This window comes from Apium graveolens, chromosome 9 (genome assembly GCF_009905375.1).
Source record: "Apium graveolens cultivar Ventura chromosome 9, ASM990537v1, whole genome shotgun sequence".
Classification (NCBI taxonomy): Eukaryota; Viridiplantae; Streptophyta; class Magnoliopsida; order Apiales; family Apiaceae; genus Apium; species Apium graveolens.
In genome coordinates, this window is record NC_133655.1 from 18,175,809 (window position 1) to 18,199,554 (window position 23,746).

Genomic DNA, 23,746 nt, shown 5'->3' on the forward strand with positions numbered 1-23,746 from the left:
TTTTTGATTACTTACCCAATACTCGGGAAGTAAAATTCTTGGAACAAGTTAATCCATTAACAGGCATCGCCTGGGAAATATCGGTGAGTTTTCCTTTCCAACTAGATACGACTTCTTGGTGGAGCCGTATCAACAAGTTTCTACTTGGGGAAAGTGGGGACGAGCTTTACGTTTCAGAGTCATGGATTTCATCTGAACTAGGAGTGGCGTAAGTGGCCGAGTAGCGCCGGCCCAGCCGTATTATTATATTGGCCCAAATGGCCTGGAAGTTCCGCTATGGCGGTCCATTCCTTAGGAGTTCAGTGTTCGGTTGACAAGTAAATCCGACAGGTTCTCCTCTACATGTAGAAAATGGTGGGGTTGTACTACTACGACTGATCATCGTAAGTGGTCTTCCTGGCGCGGCAAACTCCCGTAATGAGTTCATCATCCATTTGGATAATTCTGCAACCCTACCCGTAGCATTTCGATCGAAAGGCTACTAATGGGTGGTTGCCGAAGCATTGACAGGGTCAAACAGTTTTATTGGTGTATCCATTGAATGAAGTATCTCGTAACTTCATTTCTTTTCAAAATATTTCAAAGATCAAATATTTTCAAGTTTTATTTGTCGTCTCATCTGTGGGATGACCTCGTGAATCTTATTATACTTTGAACAGTAGTAGTTCAAGTAGATTTCTAAAAATGGTATAAGTATAGTGAAGTAATTGGTAACTTCATCTTCTTTTAAAACTTATATCAAGTAAGTAATTATCTTACACATGATAAAAGATTCTAGTAAGTATCCATTTAGATACTTGTATTATTGTTATCGCTATATATTATCTTGCGAGCTGTAAGGCTCACTCTTGCTTTATTTCTTCATCACACAACAACAGTTAGGAAAGATGGCCAGACTCCAGCAGACCCAGCGCAAGCGCGTGGGAAGCGTCCCGCGTCTTCCCGTTGATGTTATAGCTGCTATAGCTGTAGAGGTAGATCTATTGGTAGATCAGGCATTCTACTTTTGAGAATTAATTATGTATAATTATAACTTGTGGCAGATAATGGCAATTAACTGTAAATTTATCAAGTAATCATTTTGGGTTGTAATAACTTTTAATTGCGGATTCAAGGACTTGTACTTATTTCAATTTCATCTCTGAGACTATAACGGGTTGTGGTGTGTATTAGTGTGGGGTCACAGCATAAGGTTATTTATTAATTAAGTGAAGTGATATTGTGGAAAGAAAGACCGTGACGACCCGGATCCCTGACCCCGGATCTGGGGGTGTTACACGCCCCGCTAGCCTCTTACCATGACTGGACTAGTCCCACTAGCCTCTTACGTCCCAATCCAATCCATCAGGAATTCATTTGGAAAACCTTGAGTTTGAAAAACAAATAGGTTTTCTAAAATTCATTTTATCATTACCAAGCATTTGATATCATTCGAACTCTTTCAAGTCGAAACTCATTCTTAAATCAGATTTTAAGGAAACAAAGTTCAGGGAGTAATTCAAAGATACGCAAGGAACAATTCACAAGAATTCTTTATCAAGGATAACAAGGCACTAAATTAGAAGGATCAACATTGATTTAGGGATCAATAGGGTGATCAAGAGAAACAGGGTATCATTAAATAGGGTTAACAAGGATAATCAAAGGGTCCAATATAATTCATGGCTTAATAGGTAACTTGAACAGAAAAGACAGATTATCAAAGGGTGAAATCAATAGGCTTATCAATAACAGATTATCAAGAACAAGGGTTCATCAAATCAATGTCAGGGTTTCATAAAACAAGGGTTTCATACTTAAACAGTTCAATACTCTACATGGTATGGACAACATTCTCTTTATTACCATTTACACAAGTAATCAGAGTTACTTGCCTGGATTTGCTTTCCTGAAGGTTGAACTACTGCCACCTAGTAAATCCTTTCCTTTCCTAGCCTGAATGCCCTCACGCTCTGAATCTACAATAAAACCAAAATCTTAATCAGATTCTCAACTCTCGTTCCCGGAACGATCAATTTATATTGTAACTCGATTATATCTTTGACTCGAGTATACGAATATAGCTTATACACATAAGCACATAGCACATAGCATATCCCTTTCTCGTAACTTTTATATCCTTATATAATTAACACTCAAAGCGTACTCGCTTAACCTCGGCTATTTCTCAAATCGCACTAATATAACTCTTTTACGACCATAGTTATCACTTATAGCTCTTAATAACAACTATTTAATTTCCTTTTTTTCTTTTATTCCTTAATTCGAACCATACATACAAAACACAACCAAGTATACTCAATTTCAACCTCATATAGTCAAACACAACTAATGCAAATCACAAGAGTCATTTACGCACTTAAACTTCATCCTTTTTTAATCAAAAATCCGAATCCTAATTACATTAAAAATCGAAATCAACACTTTCTTTTAATTATTAAAAATGCGAACATAAAAACCATCCAACCTTTATCATGCAATCAATTTCTCATGGTCATTAAGATAATTGGCAAGAACCAACTTAATTCCTTCTTTTTACTCCTAAGACCCATTCGGGTTTTTCCATAAATCAACATGCAAGAATGGATTTTTAACATGCAAGGTTATATATCACATTTCCCACTTATTTTAGTCTTTAACTAGATCATTCCATTCACTTAAACACCAAATCATGCATCACCTAGCGATTCTAACTTTAATTAACTCATTCAACCAACATGCATTTACTTAATCAACAATTAACCCCTTTTATCTCATTTTCCATTCGGCAAGAACATGATCTACAACTCAAGGACTAATCAATAGCATGCACATCTTGATTTTCTTTAAAACTAACATGCAATCACTTTTAGGCCATATGAACTTAGTGTTCACCAAGATTAACTCACAAAATCAAATTTCTCTTCTTAATTAGCATAAAACCGAATGATAAACTCACATGCAAGCCTTAATTTTGATTTTCTAAGCAACAATCATTTACACACATCCATATACTTCCAAACACAATCAATACAACCATTTTATCAATCACATACTCAATTTTCAGCGAAAGAAACAAAACCTTTTTTTCAAGTTTTCAAGAAACCGTAACATGCAAAGTTAAAATCAAATGATCATATCATGGAAACTCCACCGGCTCTCCTTTAGATCATGGCCGGTGGTGGTCGAAATTAAGGGAGCCCATAACGGGTCTCCTCTCGAGTTTATGACCCCCAAACATGCTTAAATTCACTCTCATGGTTATGCATCAAGAAATGGTTTTCCTTGTACACCACCATAGTGATTAACCAACAAAACTTCTGTAATTACTTACATGCAAATAGGAATCGAAGAGTATACCGAAAATAACAACTAAAGGTAGCAATATCTTTGAGTTTGAGTAGGTTTTGAAGGTTGCATGCAAGTGAGAGAGATGAGAGAGCCGAGAGAGAGTGAGAGAGTGTATACGAGAGAGAGAGAGAGGAAAGAAAAGAGAAGAGAGGGAAATAGTGAGTGCACGGAAAGAAAAAGAAAAGGGGGGGTTGAATGTATTTATACTCCACCAAAACAAGGGCAAAGTGGTAATCTATTAATTCCTTTTTAGCTCACACGTTCCTTTTCTTTTTACTCAAATGTAACAAAATTCAAATATAAAATATATCTCTCTCAGGAAGTCGAGAATTATTGCAAATGACATTTTTAATACGTAGGCCTCGAAATTAGCTTTTTAACCATTACTCATAATAAGATTTTGAGCGAACGGTTGATTTTATATGAATTTCGCAAACTTGCTTTAATAATAACATTTTCCACATAAAATCAATTTAAAAATGCAAAGTCCAATGATTAAATTCACTCATCATTTTTAAAAAGTCTCTAGGACCATTACGAAGATCACAGAACAAATCCCATGTTTTTATCTTACTCGGATGATTTTATAAAAATGCACGAAGGTTAATTAAACATAGTCATGCACACAGTCAAGCAATCACATATATACAGTCACATAACGACTCAGGTCTGATCATTAATTTTATCCCTCTTTAATCTTTATCCTCTTTTACGCGTACCGGGTCACGTTCAGCCTGACGGCCCGACGCTCAGTGTTTCGATTACGCTTCTTATCCTCATTATCAATCAACACGTCACTTAGGACAAAATACTTTATTACTCATTCATTTCATTCAATCACACATAATTCACATTTTATATTCCTTAATTCCTTACTAGGACGGGTTCCGTTCTACCTGACGGCCCGACACCACAACAATACTTCTAAGCTGACTCTTTAAATTGGAACGTTTATATCCACGCTCCTAAACTCTAGTATACAGATAAGACAATTAATTATCACTTAGTCACATAATTATAATCACATCTCATAACTCATACTTTATTGACTAATTACGTCGTAAAATTCTCAGTCGTCACATTTATTATTCTTATATCTATGTATTTTATATCCTATCGTTTCCAAGATTTGATAACCTAAGGCTCTGATACCATTTATGTGGCGCCCCAAAATCCGGGGTCAGGAATCTCGGAGGCCACGCCATCTAAACCATTATAAACCACATACCTCACATCACAATATATAAATACTCACACTTTATGACCCCACACTTATCACACACACACACACTTATAGGTTATTGTCTTGAAAATGAACCATTCATAACTAGAGTAATTCAAACCACAAAGTGATAATTATTACAACCCAAAAGTAATTAAGTCTTACTGGGGAGTAACCTTTAAGTAAGGCTAGTCCATCGGTCAAATATACGTTTCTTATTTATTACCTTACATAAGTCATACTTATAAATAAGCCGAACTAAAAACAACTGGAAACCAATCCAGCTTATTCGGACTACCTGTGGTACAACACCAAACAACCTACGGAAAAGCTGGTCATTTCCTACTCGTTTCCTGGTTGTGGTTCTCATGGTAGGAATCTTGATTCACTGTTGTGTTGTGTCAATTTAAAAAAACAAGTGTGAGCTATGATGCCCAGCATAATAATGTACAGTATGAAAATGACTATATGATAAACTTACGTAAAACATCATATATGATAATTATGTTTTATACTAAATTAGTTTTCCTTGGTAATACACACCTTCTTATGAAAACAATTCTTTAGTGGATTTTATTATCTCGTGAATATCTTAATAGTAAAACCAGCACCAAGGTTTGGGTTACGGTATTGCATCATAATTCCAGTTGGAAGAATAGGACACTCGTTGGATCCACCGCATACGATGATCAGTCGTACTACGATAATAGTAACCTTTTCTACTAGTAGAAGGATAACACCTTCATATCCCGGTTATCACCCTTGCCGCATACGAGCTATGTGTCGTCATTTCAGGTATACACACACTTCGCAGGTCCCTAGGTACGTATAGTACTGTCTCCTACGATACCGATAGTGTATCCAATACACGAAGTACTTGGATCCTACCCCTCCCTTGTCCTTTAGGAAATCCTATCATATATTTGGAATCATCGAACTATATCGAAGTTCCCCAAGCGTTTTGCTTGTTGATAGGCACAACTTTACCTCAGATATATATATATATGTACTTCCGAAAGTTTTCGGAGGAATTACTAAGGATGTGAGTTGACCGTTGTCAACAGATAAGTAAATAAAGGGGGATTTCCTTTTGAAACTATATTTCAAAATATTTAAAATAAGTCGAGATAATATTCTCCGACGATTTGAAATTATTCGAATGATTTTCCGAAAATCAGAAAGTATTTTACATCATATTTTATGATTTTTAAATCATAAATAAACCCTTTAATAAATAATAAATAAATAAATATTAATCGATAAATAATTAAACCTCGAATGAGTTTACTTGAAAAGAATATTTAAATAATATTTCTCAACTAATTTATGTTTACGTAATACAATAATCTTTTACATTTAATCGAGTTTGAAATAAATATTCACTGGAGAATACTTCCTCCATGATAAGTAAATAGTTAATAAATATTTCTTAATCGAACGATAAAGTATAGTTGAGGGTATATGATCTTTGAAAATTATTTTAATAAAAGTTCGAGGTATTTAATATTTCGTAAGTGGATGTTGAGTCCTTCAAATCGTACTACTATGGACTTTTAATTGTCCTAATAATATCACCGAAATTATTCCCGGGTTTTCATCTTAAAATTCCGACCGACTCTCGGTCTTATAATTATACGTCACGCTTAAAGCGGAATTAAATATTTTACGATATATACTTATCGTATAACATCGCTACATTATGCGAAAATTCAATTACTACGTATCATGGCAAGCATGGTATTTATGCAATGATAATAAAATAATCCTTTCACAACACAACAGTAAATGGAGTTGGGTTCGTAAACTTGCCTGGGTATCTCGAGGTGGAGGATGCTCTAGGTTCCGCTCGGAAATCTATAATCATAAACACAATTCGTTTCGTTAGGTCCCGTTCTAATTTACGGCGACTCGCACTCATGCGCTACTTATTATGCACCCTCTCAACTTATATTACCCTTATTATTTCTTTAAGTACTTATTCTCATTATGGTCGCTTCCTTTTTTCAAAGTATCTTAAGTCCATTCTCATTTTTGTCGTCGAATCCGCTTAAGATTCTACGGTTTCTAATCGCGCGGTCTCGGCTCCGATATTTTTATAAAATTGAAAACTCATTATTATAACTTGAAATTTTTATGGCAGTTATTAAACTCAATATGATACTCTCTGTAAAAATTTCATGATTTATGAACCTTCTTAAGTAGGTCCTTTATATTTTCAAAGTTCATAATTCGTAGCAGTCTTTGTCGCGTAAATCACTTTTAGTAAAACGGCCGTAACTTTTGATCCGTAAATCGGAATCAAGCGATTCAAGCGCCTAAAAGATCCTTATAAAATTTTCTATCATAATCATGGTTATTTTTCAATAAACTACAGTTTACATCGTTGGTACTTTCTGCAGAAGCTTAAAGTTACATTTTGTTGGTTTTAACAAGATTACATCGTCTTGAATCATTATACTACCACCAACAACCAACATATCATCATCAACACACTAAATCCTCTCAAAAAAATCATGTTCTTGAGGCAACAACAATCAACCTTAAATCTACTTAGCTAAACATCAAGATTACAACAATACTCCCACCAAAACTATGTTTACAACTACATACTAAAAGGATCTTGAACTTAAATCTTAAATAAAGTTAGGTCAAAGATTTTTACCTTCTTTGATAGCTTGAGATGGGTTCTTGATGATGGTGAAGTCTTGGGAGTGCTTAGTATGGTTTTTGGAACCTAAAACAACCATCAAAATCAAGAAACCAAAGAAGAGTTTCTATTCATACTATTCATTATCAACTTTCTTGATTTTATTTCACCCAGCAAACCTTGATAAAAAGAGCTCAAAGATTTATCTTATCTTAGTTTGGTTGTTAGGAAGCTTGAGAATTAATGGGAGGATTTATCCATGGCTAGAGCTTGAAGTTTTGATTTTGATTTCTTGGTTGAAGAAGAAAAGCCGAATGGAAGGTTTAGAGAGAGAAGAAGTGTTTTTATGCTTGCTTCCTTGGTTGCTTCTTGGAAATGAGGTTGTGATATCTTTTTATTTCATTGATATTCTCTAGTTTAGATCCTAGGATTTTATTCTTGTTGCAAATCTTGGGGACAAATCCAACTAGCTTCCTAGTTTACAAGCTAAGCCACTTGTTTAGCTCTTTAGCTTACTATTTGATAGCCTCAATTATAATACAATGGACAAGGTCAAGGTTTAAGTTTTTAATTTATATATTGATTATATCGATGACAACTTATAAAGCTCTGAGACTAGGACAAAGGATGTGTGTGCGCTCAAATTTTCAAGAGTCATTCTTCTTATGCCATCCAAGTTACATTTAACCCAAAGGACACCAATACATTCACAAGTGCAAAAGTATGGACTTGATAAGGAATCTCACTTTATCATTTCTTTAAATGCGCTTAATTATAATGATTGTAAAATATAGTTATTTTGTATTTAAATCCTGTAATCCAGTGTGGGATTACTTCACCAAGAGTTGCATTCAGACGCTACAATGCCATACTCACATTATTTCTGCCTGAATTACTTGGTTTGTTTTTATTTAGAGACATTAGAATAGACGATTCTTACATAATATTAACATGCATGGATTAGTTTACTTGGTGTTACATTGATTTGCACTATAACAAAAACTCAAATTATATGTCAGTATGATACTTCATTCAACACTCTAAAATGTATTAATGCAATTATTTTCTGATAAATTTTCATATTTTAATCTGTAAGTCATAAATCTAGATATTTGCCTCTTAATTTTGCAATGAATATATTGAAAATTCACCGTAGTAATCCATTTTGCTTGATTATTCATGTCATTTTGAAGAGCTTATATGTGTCTATGTTGTCGTAGTAGAATGTTACATGTGGTTAGGCAAGCTGAGAGCGCAGCACAACTAACATCTATCCTATACAAAAGTGATTTTCTTTTCATTCACTTTATTGCTTTAAACTTTTCCGGCAACCAAAAAATTCTTGTGCTAAGATAACATCAGTGTAAGTGACCTTTCTAAAACATATCTTGTGTGATGTTTCATAAATCACAATTTGCTTAATACTACATTGTGTGTTCTTCCTGCATTGTTATCTGAAAATTAATAATAAAATCATTTGTTCTTTTATTCTAATTGTGAAACTTACTCGCAAAGGCTCAGATAAAAATTAATATGTGTTCCATAATTTTAAATGGATTTAGTGATTTGGGTAAAATTTGTAAGTTGGAAAAGTGCAGTTTGAAAAGATGACAAGAAACTGAACATCGACTAATTTAATTGTTTGAGAGTACTGGTTTTCCATAGGCTGGGCGGAAACTCGAGAAAATCTCAAGAGAATGTATCTTTTAAATGAAATAAGGTGGTAATTAATATTCTTAGGTTCTGTTTGGCGTTCCTGTTAAAAATTACTATGTTGTTAAAAAAAGTGTTGGCGCAAAAAGTGTTGTTGTAAGAATCAGATGAATGTTTGGCAAAAATAATATCACTTGTGTTGTTTAAATGGAAGCTGGTGTTAGAAAATGGAAAATTTGAGGCTTATTTTAGATATGTTTTTGATGCACTTTCCTAAAACTAATTGTTGGAGTTTGATCCTTGATATGAGGACTTAAACTTTCATTTTTGGATCTAAATTATTTTTTAAGTGCAATCCATATAGAAATTAAGGTGAAGTTATTAGCTTTAAGGGTTGTGTGGGCTTTGTCCCACATTGATAAGGTAAAGAGTGGTGGAGTGCTTTATATAGTACTATGCGCCGTGAAGAGTGAAATTGACTTAATTGTTTCCAACGAAATATGGGAGTTAGTTGATCTCCAACCTGGGTGTTCTATTATTGGATTTAATTGGATCTTCGAGAGGAATTGAAACACTGATGGCCCAATAGATAAGTACAAGGCTAGGCTAGTTGCTAAGGGCTTTAGACAAAAGAAATGCATTGACTATTTTGATACATACTCTCATGTTGCCCAACAATAAGAATGCTTATTACATTGGCTTCCGTACATGGTCATATCATCCATCAAATGGATGTAAAGACAACTTTTCTTTATGGTGACCTTGAAGAAAAGATTTATATGGATCAGCCTGAGGGATTTGTTGCTTCTAGTAATGAGAAAAAAGTATGTAGACTAGTCAAGTCCATCTATGGTCTTAAACAAGCACCTATAGACTGGCATAAAAAGTTTGATGAAACTATTTTTGTAATAACTCGAATTTTTGAGACTTTGTAAAACGTTTAATGAATAGTAACCCTGATGGACGGGGAAAAAATACTTTTTAGCCCACACTATGTAGTGCATGAGAAAATGAGTTTCGGAGTTGATATTATGATTATACGTACCAAATGAGTGTATGTAAACGCTATTAGTTTTCGAAGAAAACGAACTTTGAAAAACGACCATATTTACGAATCATCGAGGATTACGGAAATCACAATATAATTACAAAATTAAAACCCTACGAATTTATATCCAAGTATGATAATTCAAAATATAAGGAATAAATACGAAAGGAATTACGTCGCGAACCATTTATGAGAAAGTATTATGAAAACGTTTAAGCGACCGAACGAACGCGTAAACGATTAAATAAACGTAACGCACTAACTAACCATGGTAAGAAAGTAACCATGGTTACTTTATCAAATAGTGAGCTAAGGTGTAGGATGATCAACTATAAACAAATATATATATATATCATCTGCAACGGCATAAATCCACTTACGTGATAACTCTAACTTAATATAAGCAAAAATAAAAACTAACTTAAATAGTGAACATACATACAAAAATGAAGAGAACATAGTTCTTCATAAGTCAAGCCCACAATCATTTATTGCTTTAATTTACAGAAGCTAAAATAGATAGTAGTGTAAAAATATGTTAACCTGACTATAGGTGAATCAACTCCACAGAACCAGCAGAAAAGGTAATTCAGTTCATCCTCAGCCATTGTCCAATTGTCCTTTTGTAAGGCCAAAACACTGCATAAATATGAGCGCATGACAGTAAGACCGAAAACTTTAATCAATAAAAAAAATCTGAATTACTCTAGTGTCAATACTCTTTATATGTCTTCAACAATTATAACTAGTATATTCTTTATAGGGAACATTGAGCACCAAAATTCACAGTTATTGGCTGTAAAAGATGGACCGGGGGATTCCTAATCCTCTAAGCAAATATACGAAAGTTGAGACCAATTTAAAAGAGGAAAAACTAAATCAAATACTTGTCATAACTCTATAAGTACTCTCTAACGGTGAACTGGAACTGAGTTGAAGGAAACCTGATGAACGACAATTTTCTTTGTAGGCATGAATTATATAGATCGCGAGTTCTTTCTCCTTCCAGCAAAGCCTTCGCAACTACACAATACTGTATACCTAAATGAATAGGTTTTTTAGTCGATCGGTAAGCGGAGAGACAAAAACTGAATGGGGCTCAGATGTAGAAAGCCAAAAGACTCAAATTGATGGTACCAGATAGATAAAAAAGGGCCTAAATCAATTATTTTAGCAAAATACAATATAAATGAGAGGAAGACTCTGAAATGAGACATTTGATTTAAAAGCTGTTGAAGCTGCCATGTAAGACTCGTGAAATTTTCCTTTATACAAATATATAACACTACGCCATAAGTGAGCTACTGTAATGCAAGTATTACAAATAGCGTTACATTAGCTAATAAATATGTGTCCTATTGTAACACCTCTTGATTAGTGTTACAATAGCTATAAAACTAGTGTTGCAGAGAAATACTGGTGTTGCACAACATGTAACACCAGCAACTGGTGTTACAATAGTTAATTTTTAATTTTTTAAAAATATTAAAGTGAAAATATTATTTATTAGTATTAAAATTTATATTCTTATTTATTAGTGAATGAAAAATGTAATATATAATATAACCAAATTTATAAAAATAAATTTTACATAAATACATAAGTTACTTCATTTGTCTTTATATTATAAATAATATTTCATAAATCAAAATAAAAAAGTAAAATAAAAAAGACTATTAAATGATACACAGTTTATATAATATAATACAAAATTATAAAATTTATTATACATAAATATAAAAGTCACTTTTTTAGTTTATTAATTCATAAATAATAATTTAATAATTAAATAAAAACTAAAATTATAATCATAAAATATTAAAATATTTTGCACTTTACTCAGTAAAATTTAGGGCGGTAGTTTTCCCCCCTAAATGAAAACACACGGGTATACTTTCTCCCAAACAAAACACTGAGACAATAATTGTCTTTCTCACGACCCTCTCTTTCAAATTCTCTCTCTCTCTCCCTCTCTCTCTCCAAACGTTGTCTTGAGGACAAGATCTAAGGAGGATTTGAAAAACAAATCGAAGATTTGATGTCTATGGCTCTATTTTAAAGGTGATTTCTAATTTTTATATTCATATAATTTTACAGTCGATTAAGGTTTCGAAGGGGCTCCGATATCTGAATCGGGTTTTGTTTTGCATATTTTGAACTATATTTTTCAGTTTGATATCTTAAGAGATTAGGACTATAAAATTGGGCGTTCCAATTTAAAGATTCTGTTAAGGTCAATTTAGGGCTTTTCTCATTCTAACTCGATTGGGTTTTCAATTATAAGTTAAATTTATGATATGTTTTTGTTGGTATGTCTAGTTGTTTAGTGGTCTAGATTGCTAGGTTCGTCACTTTACGATGAGGTTTTTTATTAAGTGTTTGTATTGTTGTATCGACGATTATGAATTGAGATACTACTTAATTGCTTCAGTATTTGTTTTTATTGTTATAATTATAATTTTATATATTTTTAAGTGGCTATCATGAATAGATGAGTGACATGATTATATTAGAGTTGTTAAATGATAATGAGTGATATTTTTGTTGCTATTATGATAAGAGTTGTTTGGCTCTGTGATACGAGGCCTTGGTCATGAGGACGATGAAGTCGACTTGTAATCCATGGCTAAATGTATTATATGGACAATGTTTAACCTTTGCAGATCATTGTCTGGAGGTTTTATTAAATGGGTATTAAGGTAAAATTTTATTAATTCAAGATAGTCTTTAACCATGTTATAAAATTAATGAGATGGCATGACAATATTAGATAGACAATTGACCATATTAATATATTAACTTGGTTCCATGGTCCGAATTTGTCATGCACGGGTTACAAATACATACTTGTCGATCATCGAGTACTTGACATTTTGTCTCTTAAGCTATTTGAATAGTTGATTTATCATATGTCCGTTTTTTTAAACCATTTATCTTATGTGATTAACAGCTCCCAAAGAAAGCCATAGAGAGCTTGAGAAAGAGCTTAGGAAGATAACGAAGGATGAAGCAATCAGTGGCCAAGAGTTTGAAAAGGTAATAAGTATATATTTTGAACAAGCCCTAGATTCTTGTAGTGACTAGTCCAAATATTCGAATTGAGTTATTCAGATTCTTTTTTCTCATTTTTTGGTTTTGTTACGAGTAGTTAAAGCGTGTCTATATACTTGTTAATACAGTTTGATCGGAATTAAATCGATATGCAGTGAAGTTCAAATGCAAGGTAACTTTCATATATGTACTTTATAGGATTGAATATGTTTAGATGATGGTGGAAGTTGTTTCACTATACTGCTACTAGTAATAATAATACTAGTTAACAGAAAATGTAATACTAATACTAGTTTTCTGGATTTGATGACTTCACTGTTGTATGCAACTTGTACCTTTGAGTAATTGTGTTTAGAGATTTCACAATAAAGGTGCAGAGCCTGTGATCCACTATGGTAACTTTTTTCACAATAAAGATCCTTATAAAAGGTATATTAATGTTGCACATCAAGGCCTTCTTTGCAGCAAAATTCAGCATATAAGGTAGCATTTTCCAACAGATTTTCTGAGTTATTGGAGCTCTTTTACAAGCACACTTTTACAGCTTTTCTCGATGAATTTTAGAACTGATTCAAGGGCTGATTCAGGTTAGTTTTTTAGTGCATTTCAGTAGATTTTTCAAAAAAATTCAGCAGGTTTTATGGCCATTTTCCAGCATATTTTCTATTGGTTTTTCTGCACCTTTTACCTTTGTTTTCCGGCAGATTTTCTGAGCATTGTTGAATGGAATTCAAGCCATAAGTACTTGTTTTTACAACTTCTTTTTGATGTAAAAATCAGAATTTATTCTTTTACCATTATCATTGATTTTTATTCCAGAAAATGATATTCTAATGGTAGCATTACAGAGATCTTATCATTGTGAGTTTGGCTATAGAAGACACAATTTTCTCATTTAAGCCGCTTGAGGACAAGTTCCTGAATACAAGTTGAATTATGAATTTAGTATGCAGATGAGATTCATTTATTTATAAATTACTTAGATTATAGGCAAGTGCTTACAAGGATTTGAATCTGGGCGTGATTGGGAAACTTGATTAGTTTTGTGTAATCTATTTTCATGTATTAATCTGGTAATATATAGCATAAAGATTGGATTTTTAGTTCAAAAAAATGATTGTACTTTGTGAATTAATAACCCTGCTTACATTTGGGCTTTTCGATTTGATTTGATTGCATTGTAGGTGCTACTATTTTTAAGCTTATTGTAGAGATCAACTTCCTGTTGTTGCATGTTACTAAAATTTAACTTTATAACTAATAGTTTGTGTGCATTTTTAACTTAATTCATGCCTGGCATTTACAACCTCAAAAGTTATTTTACTATTTCATGCCTGGCAGATATCGAAGGCTTGAAGCGTAAGCTTACAAACAAGCTATATGTTCAGTGTGATGGTTTTGTTCCTGACTGGAAGGTACTTAAATCCTAGCTATATAACTTTCTCTTCTTGCATTATTATATCAGCATATGCATTAGTTTCATTGTAAATTTGCCTAGTTGTTAAAATGGCAGACCTCCATCCTTATCACTATACTGGTGTTAATTTCATGTTGGTGCAATTAAATCATTCTTGCATAAATTACCAATTACTATTTCCTAGGAATCAATTAGCTCCAAATTTTGGCTAGCACCACTTTGTATTTTTATGGAAAAATGTGATAAATGAAATAAACTTGTTGACCGGGAAACGGTAACTTGTCATGTTAACCTTTAAGAAAAATGGATAGGTATGAGATATTAAATATTATTTATTTAGGCGTGAATTTGTCCCTCAAAGTATGTTATCCACTCTGCCCCATTTATTTTTTTTTATAATTTTTTTAATTATTTTTCGTAGTTTAGATCTTGATTTTTTTATTTAATTTAAATGTTTCAATGTTGTTAGGATGGACCGATATGTTTGTGTGTATCTTGTTCTAAATTGTAATAGAATAAATGAATAAGGCTTAATCAAGACGGGCTCCAGGGGTACAAGGAATGGCTGGTAAATAAGAACTGTTAAAGTAGAACTTCTTTTATTTAGTGCTTGTAGAAACAGTTGTAATATGTTGTTATATCATTCGACTTGCAAGAAGAAATCAACTATCTTGGGCAGATGCATTCTAATCGTGTAAAATTAGTTGGTTACTGCTTAGAGGAAGATCACAGACTTCTGGTGTTAGGTCACACACACACTGTAGAGGGGGGTGAATACAGTGTATAGCACAATCAAATCGAACTTTAATAACTCAAGTAACAGAAAACAAACTTTATTGAAACAATAAACTCTGTTACAGTATGGAACTGTTCATAGATGTTACGTGTACCATTATCCCTAATTATATTGACTGTTAATATTCCGCCCAAACATATTCTGATTTAAAATGAGACTACTTTTAGATTTTATCCACAAATAAGTCAAGTAAAGCATCAGAATTTTAATATCAGAACTTAGACTTATATCAAAACTTAACAGTCATCAGAACATGATTTCTTAACTCGAAAAATGAATGACTATCTTTGTAATTCACACAAATTCTGATATAGATTCTTCAAAACTTAATCATTAGAACGTTCAACAGAACTTGTCCTCAAAAATTAATGCAATCTGACACATAAATTGTTCATCTAAAATAACATAGATCACCACAGTAATTTTCATCATTGATATGGAGTGTTTAGTGTGTGCATTAAGCTAAATATCAGACAAAGAGTAAAGTCTGATTCACTTCAGTACATCTTAGAAATAAGGCATAACTAAAACTTTACTAAAAATCTGTCATTATTCTGAAGCCTACTATTGAATGAGTTCATGCTTGAGTCCATCTCAACTGTTTTGTGCTAATTTTGTGCATCTTTTTAAATTCCAGTTTACAGTGGCTTCTCAGTGTAAGTGAGTCACGACTGCTTATCAGAATTTATGCTATTATCAGAGTATTTCTCCAATAATTATAGAGTGTGAAAAGTCACCAAGAAAATATTTTGCTTTTCTGATGCATATTACTTAATACCAGCAATGCACTTGGGTCGTCCCTTCCACATTTTTACTCTAGACCTCAAAGGAGTACCTGATTTTGATTTCTTTTTCTTTTCCATTTTTCTTTTGATAAGTGAGGTTTATCAGCACTTAGTGCATTCAGCAGATTCACTAACACCATAACTTAACAGATGAGAAGCTTTATTCTAGTTTTTGACTTAGTAATAAGATAGACAGAGTAAACTTAACTAAGCTCAATATCAGAATTTGCTTGTGTCAATGGATTTCCACATAAATAATTACTTCTAACATGGGATCTCTAGTATATTGAAGACTACTAGGTCAGTATCTAGCACAGAATTCTCATAGGATTGAATAGTTACATAAACAGTCATATCACTATCAGAGTTTAGAAAGTCACATCAGACAACAGTCAGTACTTAAGCAATTTTCAATTAAGCACATAATACACAAAGAGAGTATTTTCTGTAAATACTAAGCTTAAAGTCTGATGCATTAGAACAAAACTAAGCAGATTTAGAGAAAGAACCTGAAAACATTCCACGTTCATTTACCAATCTTGTAAAAGTAGCTTCACACAGTGGTTTTGTGAAGATATCTGGTAGTTGTTGATCTGTTGGAACAAAGTGCAATTCCACTGTACCTTCATCCACATGTTCCCTTATGAAGTGGTACCTGATGCTGATGTGCTTTGTCATTGAGTGTTGAACTGGATTACCTGTCATAGCAATAGCACTTTGATTATCACAGTAAATAGGGATTTTAAAATATGTTAACCCATAATCCAGTAACTGATTCTTCATCCAAAGAATCTATGCACAACAGCTTCCTGCAGCAATGTACTCTACTTCTACAGTTGATGTGAAAATTGACTTTTATTTCTTGCTAAACCAAGAAACTAATCTGCCTCCTAGAAATTGGCAGCTTCCACTTGTGCTTATCCTGTCAATTTTGCAACCTGCAAAATCTGCGTCTGAGTAACCTATTAGTTTAAAATCTGATTCTCTGGGATACCACAATCCCAGATCAGCTGTTCCTTTAAGATACTTGAAAATTCTTTTCACAGCTGTTAAGTGAGGTTCTCTTGGATCTGCTTGAAACCTTGCACAAAGACAGGTAGCATACATGATATCAGGTCTACTAGCAGTTAGATAGAGTAGAGAGCCAATCATACCTCTGTAATCAGTAATATCTACTGATTTACCAGTATCCTTGTCCAGTTTTGTTGCAGTGGCCATGGGAGTGGATGCACTTGAACAATCTTGCATTCCAAATTTCTTTATCAAATTTCTGGTGTACTTAGTTTGACAAATAAAAGTGCCTTCTTCATTCTGCTTGACTTGAAGGCCCAGAAAATAGCTAAGTTCCCCCATCATACTCATTTGATACCTTGACTGCATCAGTTTGACAAACTTCTTGCAAAGTCTGTCATTTGTAGAACCAAAAATGATATCATCAACATAAATTTGGACCAGAAGTAAGTCATTTCCATGGTTGAGGTAGAACAGTGTTTTATCTATTGTTCCTCTGTTAAATCCACTTTCCAGAAGAAACTGAGCTAAAGTCTCATACCATGCTCTTGGAGCTTGCTTAAATCCATAAAGTGCTTTATCAAGCCCGTAGACATAATCTGGATATTTGGAATCTACAAAGCATGGAGGTTGTTCAACATATACTTCTTCCTCCAATTCTCTATTGAGAAAAGCACTTTTCACATCCATTTGAAAGACAGTAAACTTTTTGTGAGCAGCATAAGCCAAAAATATCCTTATGGCTTCCAATCTAGCAACCGGTGCAAATGTTTCATCATAATCAATTCCCTCATGTTGAGAGTATCCTTTTGCAACCAGCCTTGCCTTATTCCTTGTAATTACGCCATCACTATCAGTTTTGTTTCTGAATACCCACTTTGTACCAACAATAGATATGTTCTTTGGTCTTGGCACTAGGGTCCAGACTTTGTTTCTTTCAAATTCATTTAACTCTTCCTGCATTGCTTGCACCCAGTCAGCATCTTGAAGAGCTTCTTCCACTTTCTTTGGTTCAGTCTGAGAAAGAAAAGAATTGTAAAGACATTCACTTGAAGTAGCTGTTCTAGTTCTGACACCTGCATCAGGATTTCCAATTATCAAATCAGGTGTATGTGATTTAGTCCACTTCCTTGCAGATGGAAGGTTTTCTCTAGAACTGGATGCTCCCCCATAATCCATGTTGTCTTCATTAACATTTTCTGATGCTCCCCCTGAAACTATGCTCTCTGAGTTGGATTCTTCAGAATTTAGATTTTTAGAACTATCAGAACTTTGCTTATCAGAACTTGACGAATCAGAACTTGAAGAGCCAGATGTATGTTCTCATGCTTCTTGAGATGTGGTTATATCTTGAGTATGCTCCCCCTGCATAGGTGCATCTTCCTTTGGCGTAGTCACCACAGTTTCAATAATATCAGAGTTTAATCCATCAGAGTTTGCAGTATCAGGATTTAGATTGTCAGGATTTTCAGTATCAGAATTTGAGTCTTCATTTTCAAATCTCAGCTTGCCTATTGATTTTCAAATCTCAGCTTGGCTTCATAGATGTTACCACGCCTGTATCCTTTCAGAACAACCTTGCCTGTAGATTTACTTACAAATTCACAGTGTTCTTTAAAGAAATCCACATGATAACCTCTGTCACAGATTTTACTGACACTCAGCAGATTGTGTTTAAGTCCTGAGACCAGAGCTACTTCCTTAATGATGACATTTCCAAGATTGATATTGCCATATCCCAATGTTTTTCCAATGTTTCCATCTCCATAAGAAACACTTTGGCCAGCCTTCTCCATAAAGTCTGATAGCAGGGCTTTATTTCCAGTCATATGTCCTGAACATCCACTATCCAGAACTAGGATGTTTTTCCTGTTGCCCTGCAATCACAAAGACCACTAATGATTAGTTTTAAGGACCCAGACATGCTTGGATCCTTTGGCCTTATTAAGTCTGTTAACATTTGCAGCGGATTTAGTATCAGAGTTTATGTTAACAATTTTCTTATCAGAATTTACACTATCAAACTTTGAATCAAAACTTACACTAGAAGGAACAATGGTAACTTTCTTTAAAGAAGGTTTTATTTGATAATAATCATAGTACAAGCTATGATATTCTTTACAAGTATAAATGGAATGCCATAAACTACCACAATGAAAACAAGGATTTTGTGGCTTATATCTAACAGACTGACTCTTAACTTCTGACTTTGAAGGTAAGGAGTTTATATTCTTATTCTTCCTGCAAAAAGAAGCCAGATGGTTAGAACTTCCACGGTTATGACACGTTTTCCTAGGAGCTTCAGGAACAGGCTTATAATCATTGCTTTTATTCACACCTTCCTTTCCATTCCTATTTTTCCTAGGTGATTTTATCTTGTTTACATTCTTAACATCTTTCAGCTTATGCTTAAGTTGTTTCTTAGTCATTGAGCCTACGTTTACTTCAGTTGTATTTTCCTGTTTTAGTTTGTCAGAAGTTAATTCCTTTTTAACTTCTGATTTCTCATAATCATACTTTACAGCTATAAACTTAACAGGTTTTAACTTTGGCTTTTATTTAACAACTACAGGCTTAATATCTACAGTTCCTTTATCATTCTTATCCTCTCCATAACCTAAGCCCTCTTTCTAGTTTTCACTACTTAACAAATTCTGAGTTGTTCTGCCAGAGTTAGTCCAAGTCCTGATAATCTCTCTTCCTTTTCTAACTCAGCTTTTAGAGATTCATTCATTTTAAGTACTTCATCCCTAACATAGAAAGCATCATCTCTATCTTTCTGAGTTTGATGGAACATGACTCACTCTTTTTCTAAATAATCATTCCTCTTTTTGCAAGCAAGATTTTTAGAAGTTAATCTTTCACATGTTAAAGTTTGATCTCTATAACTAATGAATATGGTTTTAAGATATCTTCTCAACTCATTAATATCATTAGTATGAAAGGAAAAAGTAGTTTGAGGTACCTTTAATTCAGCAGCTTCAGAACTGCTTTCAGCACTTGCCTTATCAGCATTTGCCATCAAGGCATAATTCTCCTCACTTTCAGAATTTAAGGTGTCTGTTCAGCTTTTCTTCTTTGTGACAAGAGCCTTGCCTTTGTCACTCTTCACTTTCTTGCAATCAGGAGATATGTGGCCTCTCTCACCACAGTTGTAGCATTTGACATTTGTATAATCTCCTCTGTCAGACTTTCCTCCTCTTCCCTCAAATTTTCTGAAATTCTTCTTATCAGAACTTGTGCCTTTCCTGGAAAACTTCTTTCCCTTCCTGAACTTCCTGTATGCAATCTTTGTGATTCCTTTCACCATAAGAGCACACAGCTTCATCATCTCTTCATCAGCATCTGTCTCAGGCAAGCTTTCAGATTCTGAGTCATCATCATTTTCAGAACTTGATGACTCATGTAATAACCCCAAAATTTTGAACTTTTTGTAACCCTTATGAATAGTGTTTGCAGAATGAGAAAACTTTTCATGCCACACTATGTAGGGGTTCTGTTATGGATATTCTGAGATTTTATTAGTACTCTATATGGTATATAAGTGTATGTAAAGATCGTCAGAATCCAATTCCGAACACTTTGATTTTTCCCGGAAATCCACTAGATACGAAAAGAATTGAGTATAAGGTAACAAGATAAGAAGGATTTAAATTAAAGGATTATAAGAGAGGATCATAAAAGGAATATAATATATTGAGAAAGGTTAAGGGAACCTAAGTAATAAGATCCCGGGTATGATCCCTCAAACGATAAACGAAAACGAAAGTTAAGCGAACCGTATAACAGATCAGCGGTCATTAGGCAAACAATTAGGAAGTTAATCAAAGAGATTAGAGGGGATGATGTCATCCAACCAATGAGAAGAGGACAAAGAGGGAAGGATGACACCACATGATGACATAAGCATGACATAGAAGGGAAGGAAGTCTGGTTGAATCATAACCACACAAAATCAAGGTTAATTAAGTAATTAACCTAAAACAACACAAAAATCAACCAACCAAGCAAACATTTCATTTTTTCACCAAACAAAACACAAACCCCCCATTTTTCTTCTTGAAGCTCTCGGCCCTTTTCTTAAAAAATGATCCAAGCTCCACCACTTACTATTTAGCAAGGTATTTATCTAAGCTTCCCCGTGGATAGTTACATACTTCCTATAAGTTTAAGCTTCTAATTCCAAACCAATCTTTTTCTATAAATCATGGAAGAAGATGGTGAATAGTGTTTTTCAAGAACTAAAATTTGTGTTCTTGAAGTTTTGTTTAGATTAAGCTTGGATAAGGACTTTAAGGGTGATTCCAAGCCATTCTCTTGATTCTCCACTCTCCGAGGAAGGTATAAACTCCAAACCCTAGCTTTAATTTGTATATTAGGTTGATTATGGTTGTGAGGATAAAGAGTAGCTTGAAACTTGTTTGTTTAAGAGTTTGGGTTGGAATGGTGGTGATTGATTTGTTGAAATCTTAAGATTTGGTTAAAGAATGTAGTATAGTTTAAATTCAAGTTTTAGGAGTAAGTAAATGGATTATAATGAGTTGGTTTGGGACTGTTGTAATGTATTTTGGATGGAGTTTGGATTGGGTTGTGAATTGGGGTTGAATTATGGTTGTTTTGAGTTGGTTTAAATTTGGGAAATCGCGTAAGCATAGCCGTCGTAATGTCCGATTTACTTTAGACTGCTTTTGTTCATGACATTTGGACCCGAGAACTCCCTGCTAGGTTTTGACCATTGCCATTTTTAGATAGTTCATGTTACGAGCTTCGTTTTGATATGTATTCGTTTGATTCCGATATACGGTTTAGGAGAAATGACCGTTTCAAGTAACGGCGTTTCGTGAACGAAACTTTTCCCTTCGCCTTACTTTGAAACATAGGTTAAAGACCAAAAAGGGTTAATTAGTGTATGAAACAATTATGGTAAGAGTGTTAGGCAGTTGGTAAGACACTCGCGAAGGAATCGCCTTAAAACTCGTAATGGTTAAATTATTAAAAATGGTGGAGCCGAGGGTACTCGAGTGACTTAAGAGAATCAGTAAGCGCAAAACAAGCGTTAGAGTCTAAGTTAGTTAAAGTATAGATTTACAAGTGACTTTGGTTTAATTCCAACTTACTTGTTGTTTATAGGTTACCAGACTCATCCCGAGCCTTTTATCACCCTCAGTCGCTCAGGCAAGTTTTCTATCCGTTATACTGTTGTTGTGATGTATACGCTTGTATATGCATTATCTTGTAGTAGATGCATGATGGTTATATTAGCAAATTCTTGCGATATATTGTAGCATGTGATATGGTACATATGCATGTCTGTTTCGTATTCTTGCCATATATATCTATTGGTTCAGTTGATAATACCTATGCTAGAGAATAACGGTAATTTGCATATACCCTTAGTATAGGGACCAAAGGTGAAAACATTTTCTAAAACCGGGAGTCGAGGATCCCGAGTAGATTTTATATATATATATATTTATATATATATATATGGTTATAGTTTTCAAAACTATTAATCGAATAAGGTTTATTCGATAACTTTATTTTATTAATGAATATTATCTTGAATATTCATTCGAGTACTTATGACTCCTTTATATTATTTATTGAATATTACTGGGATATTCATTTGAGGATGTATGACTCCTTTATTTTATTTAATGAATATTATTTATAATATTCATTCGAGGTATTATGACTCCGCTTATTATTTATTAATATTCTTTATTTTATTAAAGAATAATGTTCGATAATCAAACTTACTTTTGATATTCAAATAAAGATATTACTTTTGTATAAGTATATCTTTGATTATTTACTATTCATTTCAAGTATAAGTTTTACAACTTCTACTTCAATTATTTTTATAAAGATTATTCTTTATGGGAATATTATTTAAATAATAATATTCAGATATTTCTTGATATTGAGACTGATTTACTTTATTAAATCAGCATTATTCCAAACACTCTTTAAAGTGTTTTCGAGTCTTTAAAATGATTTTTAAAAGTTAGAGCGGATCCCAAAACTCATTTTTATATTTAAGATCCTCCTTTCGAAGGGGATTTAAATACTCGCTCAAAACCTGAGGGATCCGGCTCGGTGGTGTGTTTTATATTCGCAACAAGGTTGCTATCTTGATAAAAGAGTTTTGATTACTTACCCAATACTCGGGAAGTAAAATTCTTGGAACAAGTTAATCCATTAACAGGCATGAAACTAGATACGACTTCTTGGTGGAGCCGTATCAACAAGTTTCTACTTGGGGAAAATGGGGACGAGCTTTACGTATCAGAGTCATGGATTTCATCTAAACTAGGAGTGGCGTAAGTGGCCGAGTAGCGCCGGCCCAGCCGTATTATTATATTGGCCCAAATGGCCTAGAAGTTCCGCTAAGGCGGTCCATTCCTTAGGAGTTCAGTATTCGGTTGACAAGTAAATCCGACAGGTTCTCCTCTACATGTAGAAAATGGTGGGGTTGTACTACTACGACTGATCATCGTAAGTGGTCTTCCTGGCGCGGCAAACTCCCGTAATGAGTTCATCATCCATTTGGATAATTCTGCAACACTACCCGTAGCATTTCGATCGAAAGGCTACTAATGGGTGGTTGCCGAAGCATTGACAGGGTCAAACAGTTTTATTGGTGTATCCATTGAATGAAGTATCTTGTAACTTCATTTCTTTTCAAAATATTTCAAAGATCAAATATTTTCAAGTTTTATTTATGGTCTCATCTATGGGATGACCTCGTGAATCTTATTATACTCTGAACAGTAGTAGTTTAAG

The 23,746-nt window shown here is 33.7% G+C and overlaps 1 protein-coding gene across 8 annotated transcripts in view; it reads left to right on the top strand.

Moving 5' to 3' along the window:
- The first annotated feature begins 11,784 nt into the window (after window positions 1–11,784).
- LOC141687104 (uncharacterized) overlaps window positions 11,785–23,746 on the top strand; it is a 34,279-nt gene continuing 22,317 nt past the window's right edge. Inside the window, exons 1-6 of one of the 8 annotated variants that reach the window (XR_012560917.1) lie at window positions 11,787–11,961; window positions 12,851–12,936; window positions 13,080–13,123; window positions 14,293–14,366; window positions 21,223–21,301; window positions 22,091–22,394. Coding sequence is in view for 5 of the 8 variants with exons in the window: in XM_074492263.1 (XP_074348364.1) it covers window positions 12,905–12,936; window positions 13,080–13,123; window positions 13,452–13,538; window positions 14,293–14,366 (237 nt within the window). In the remaining 3 variants the exon portion in view is untranslated. The other 7 variants (XR_012560918.1, XM_074492263.1, XM_074492267.1 and 4 more) reach the window with 7 other exon arrangements.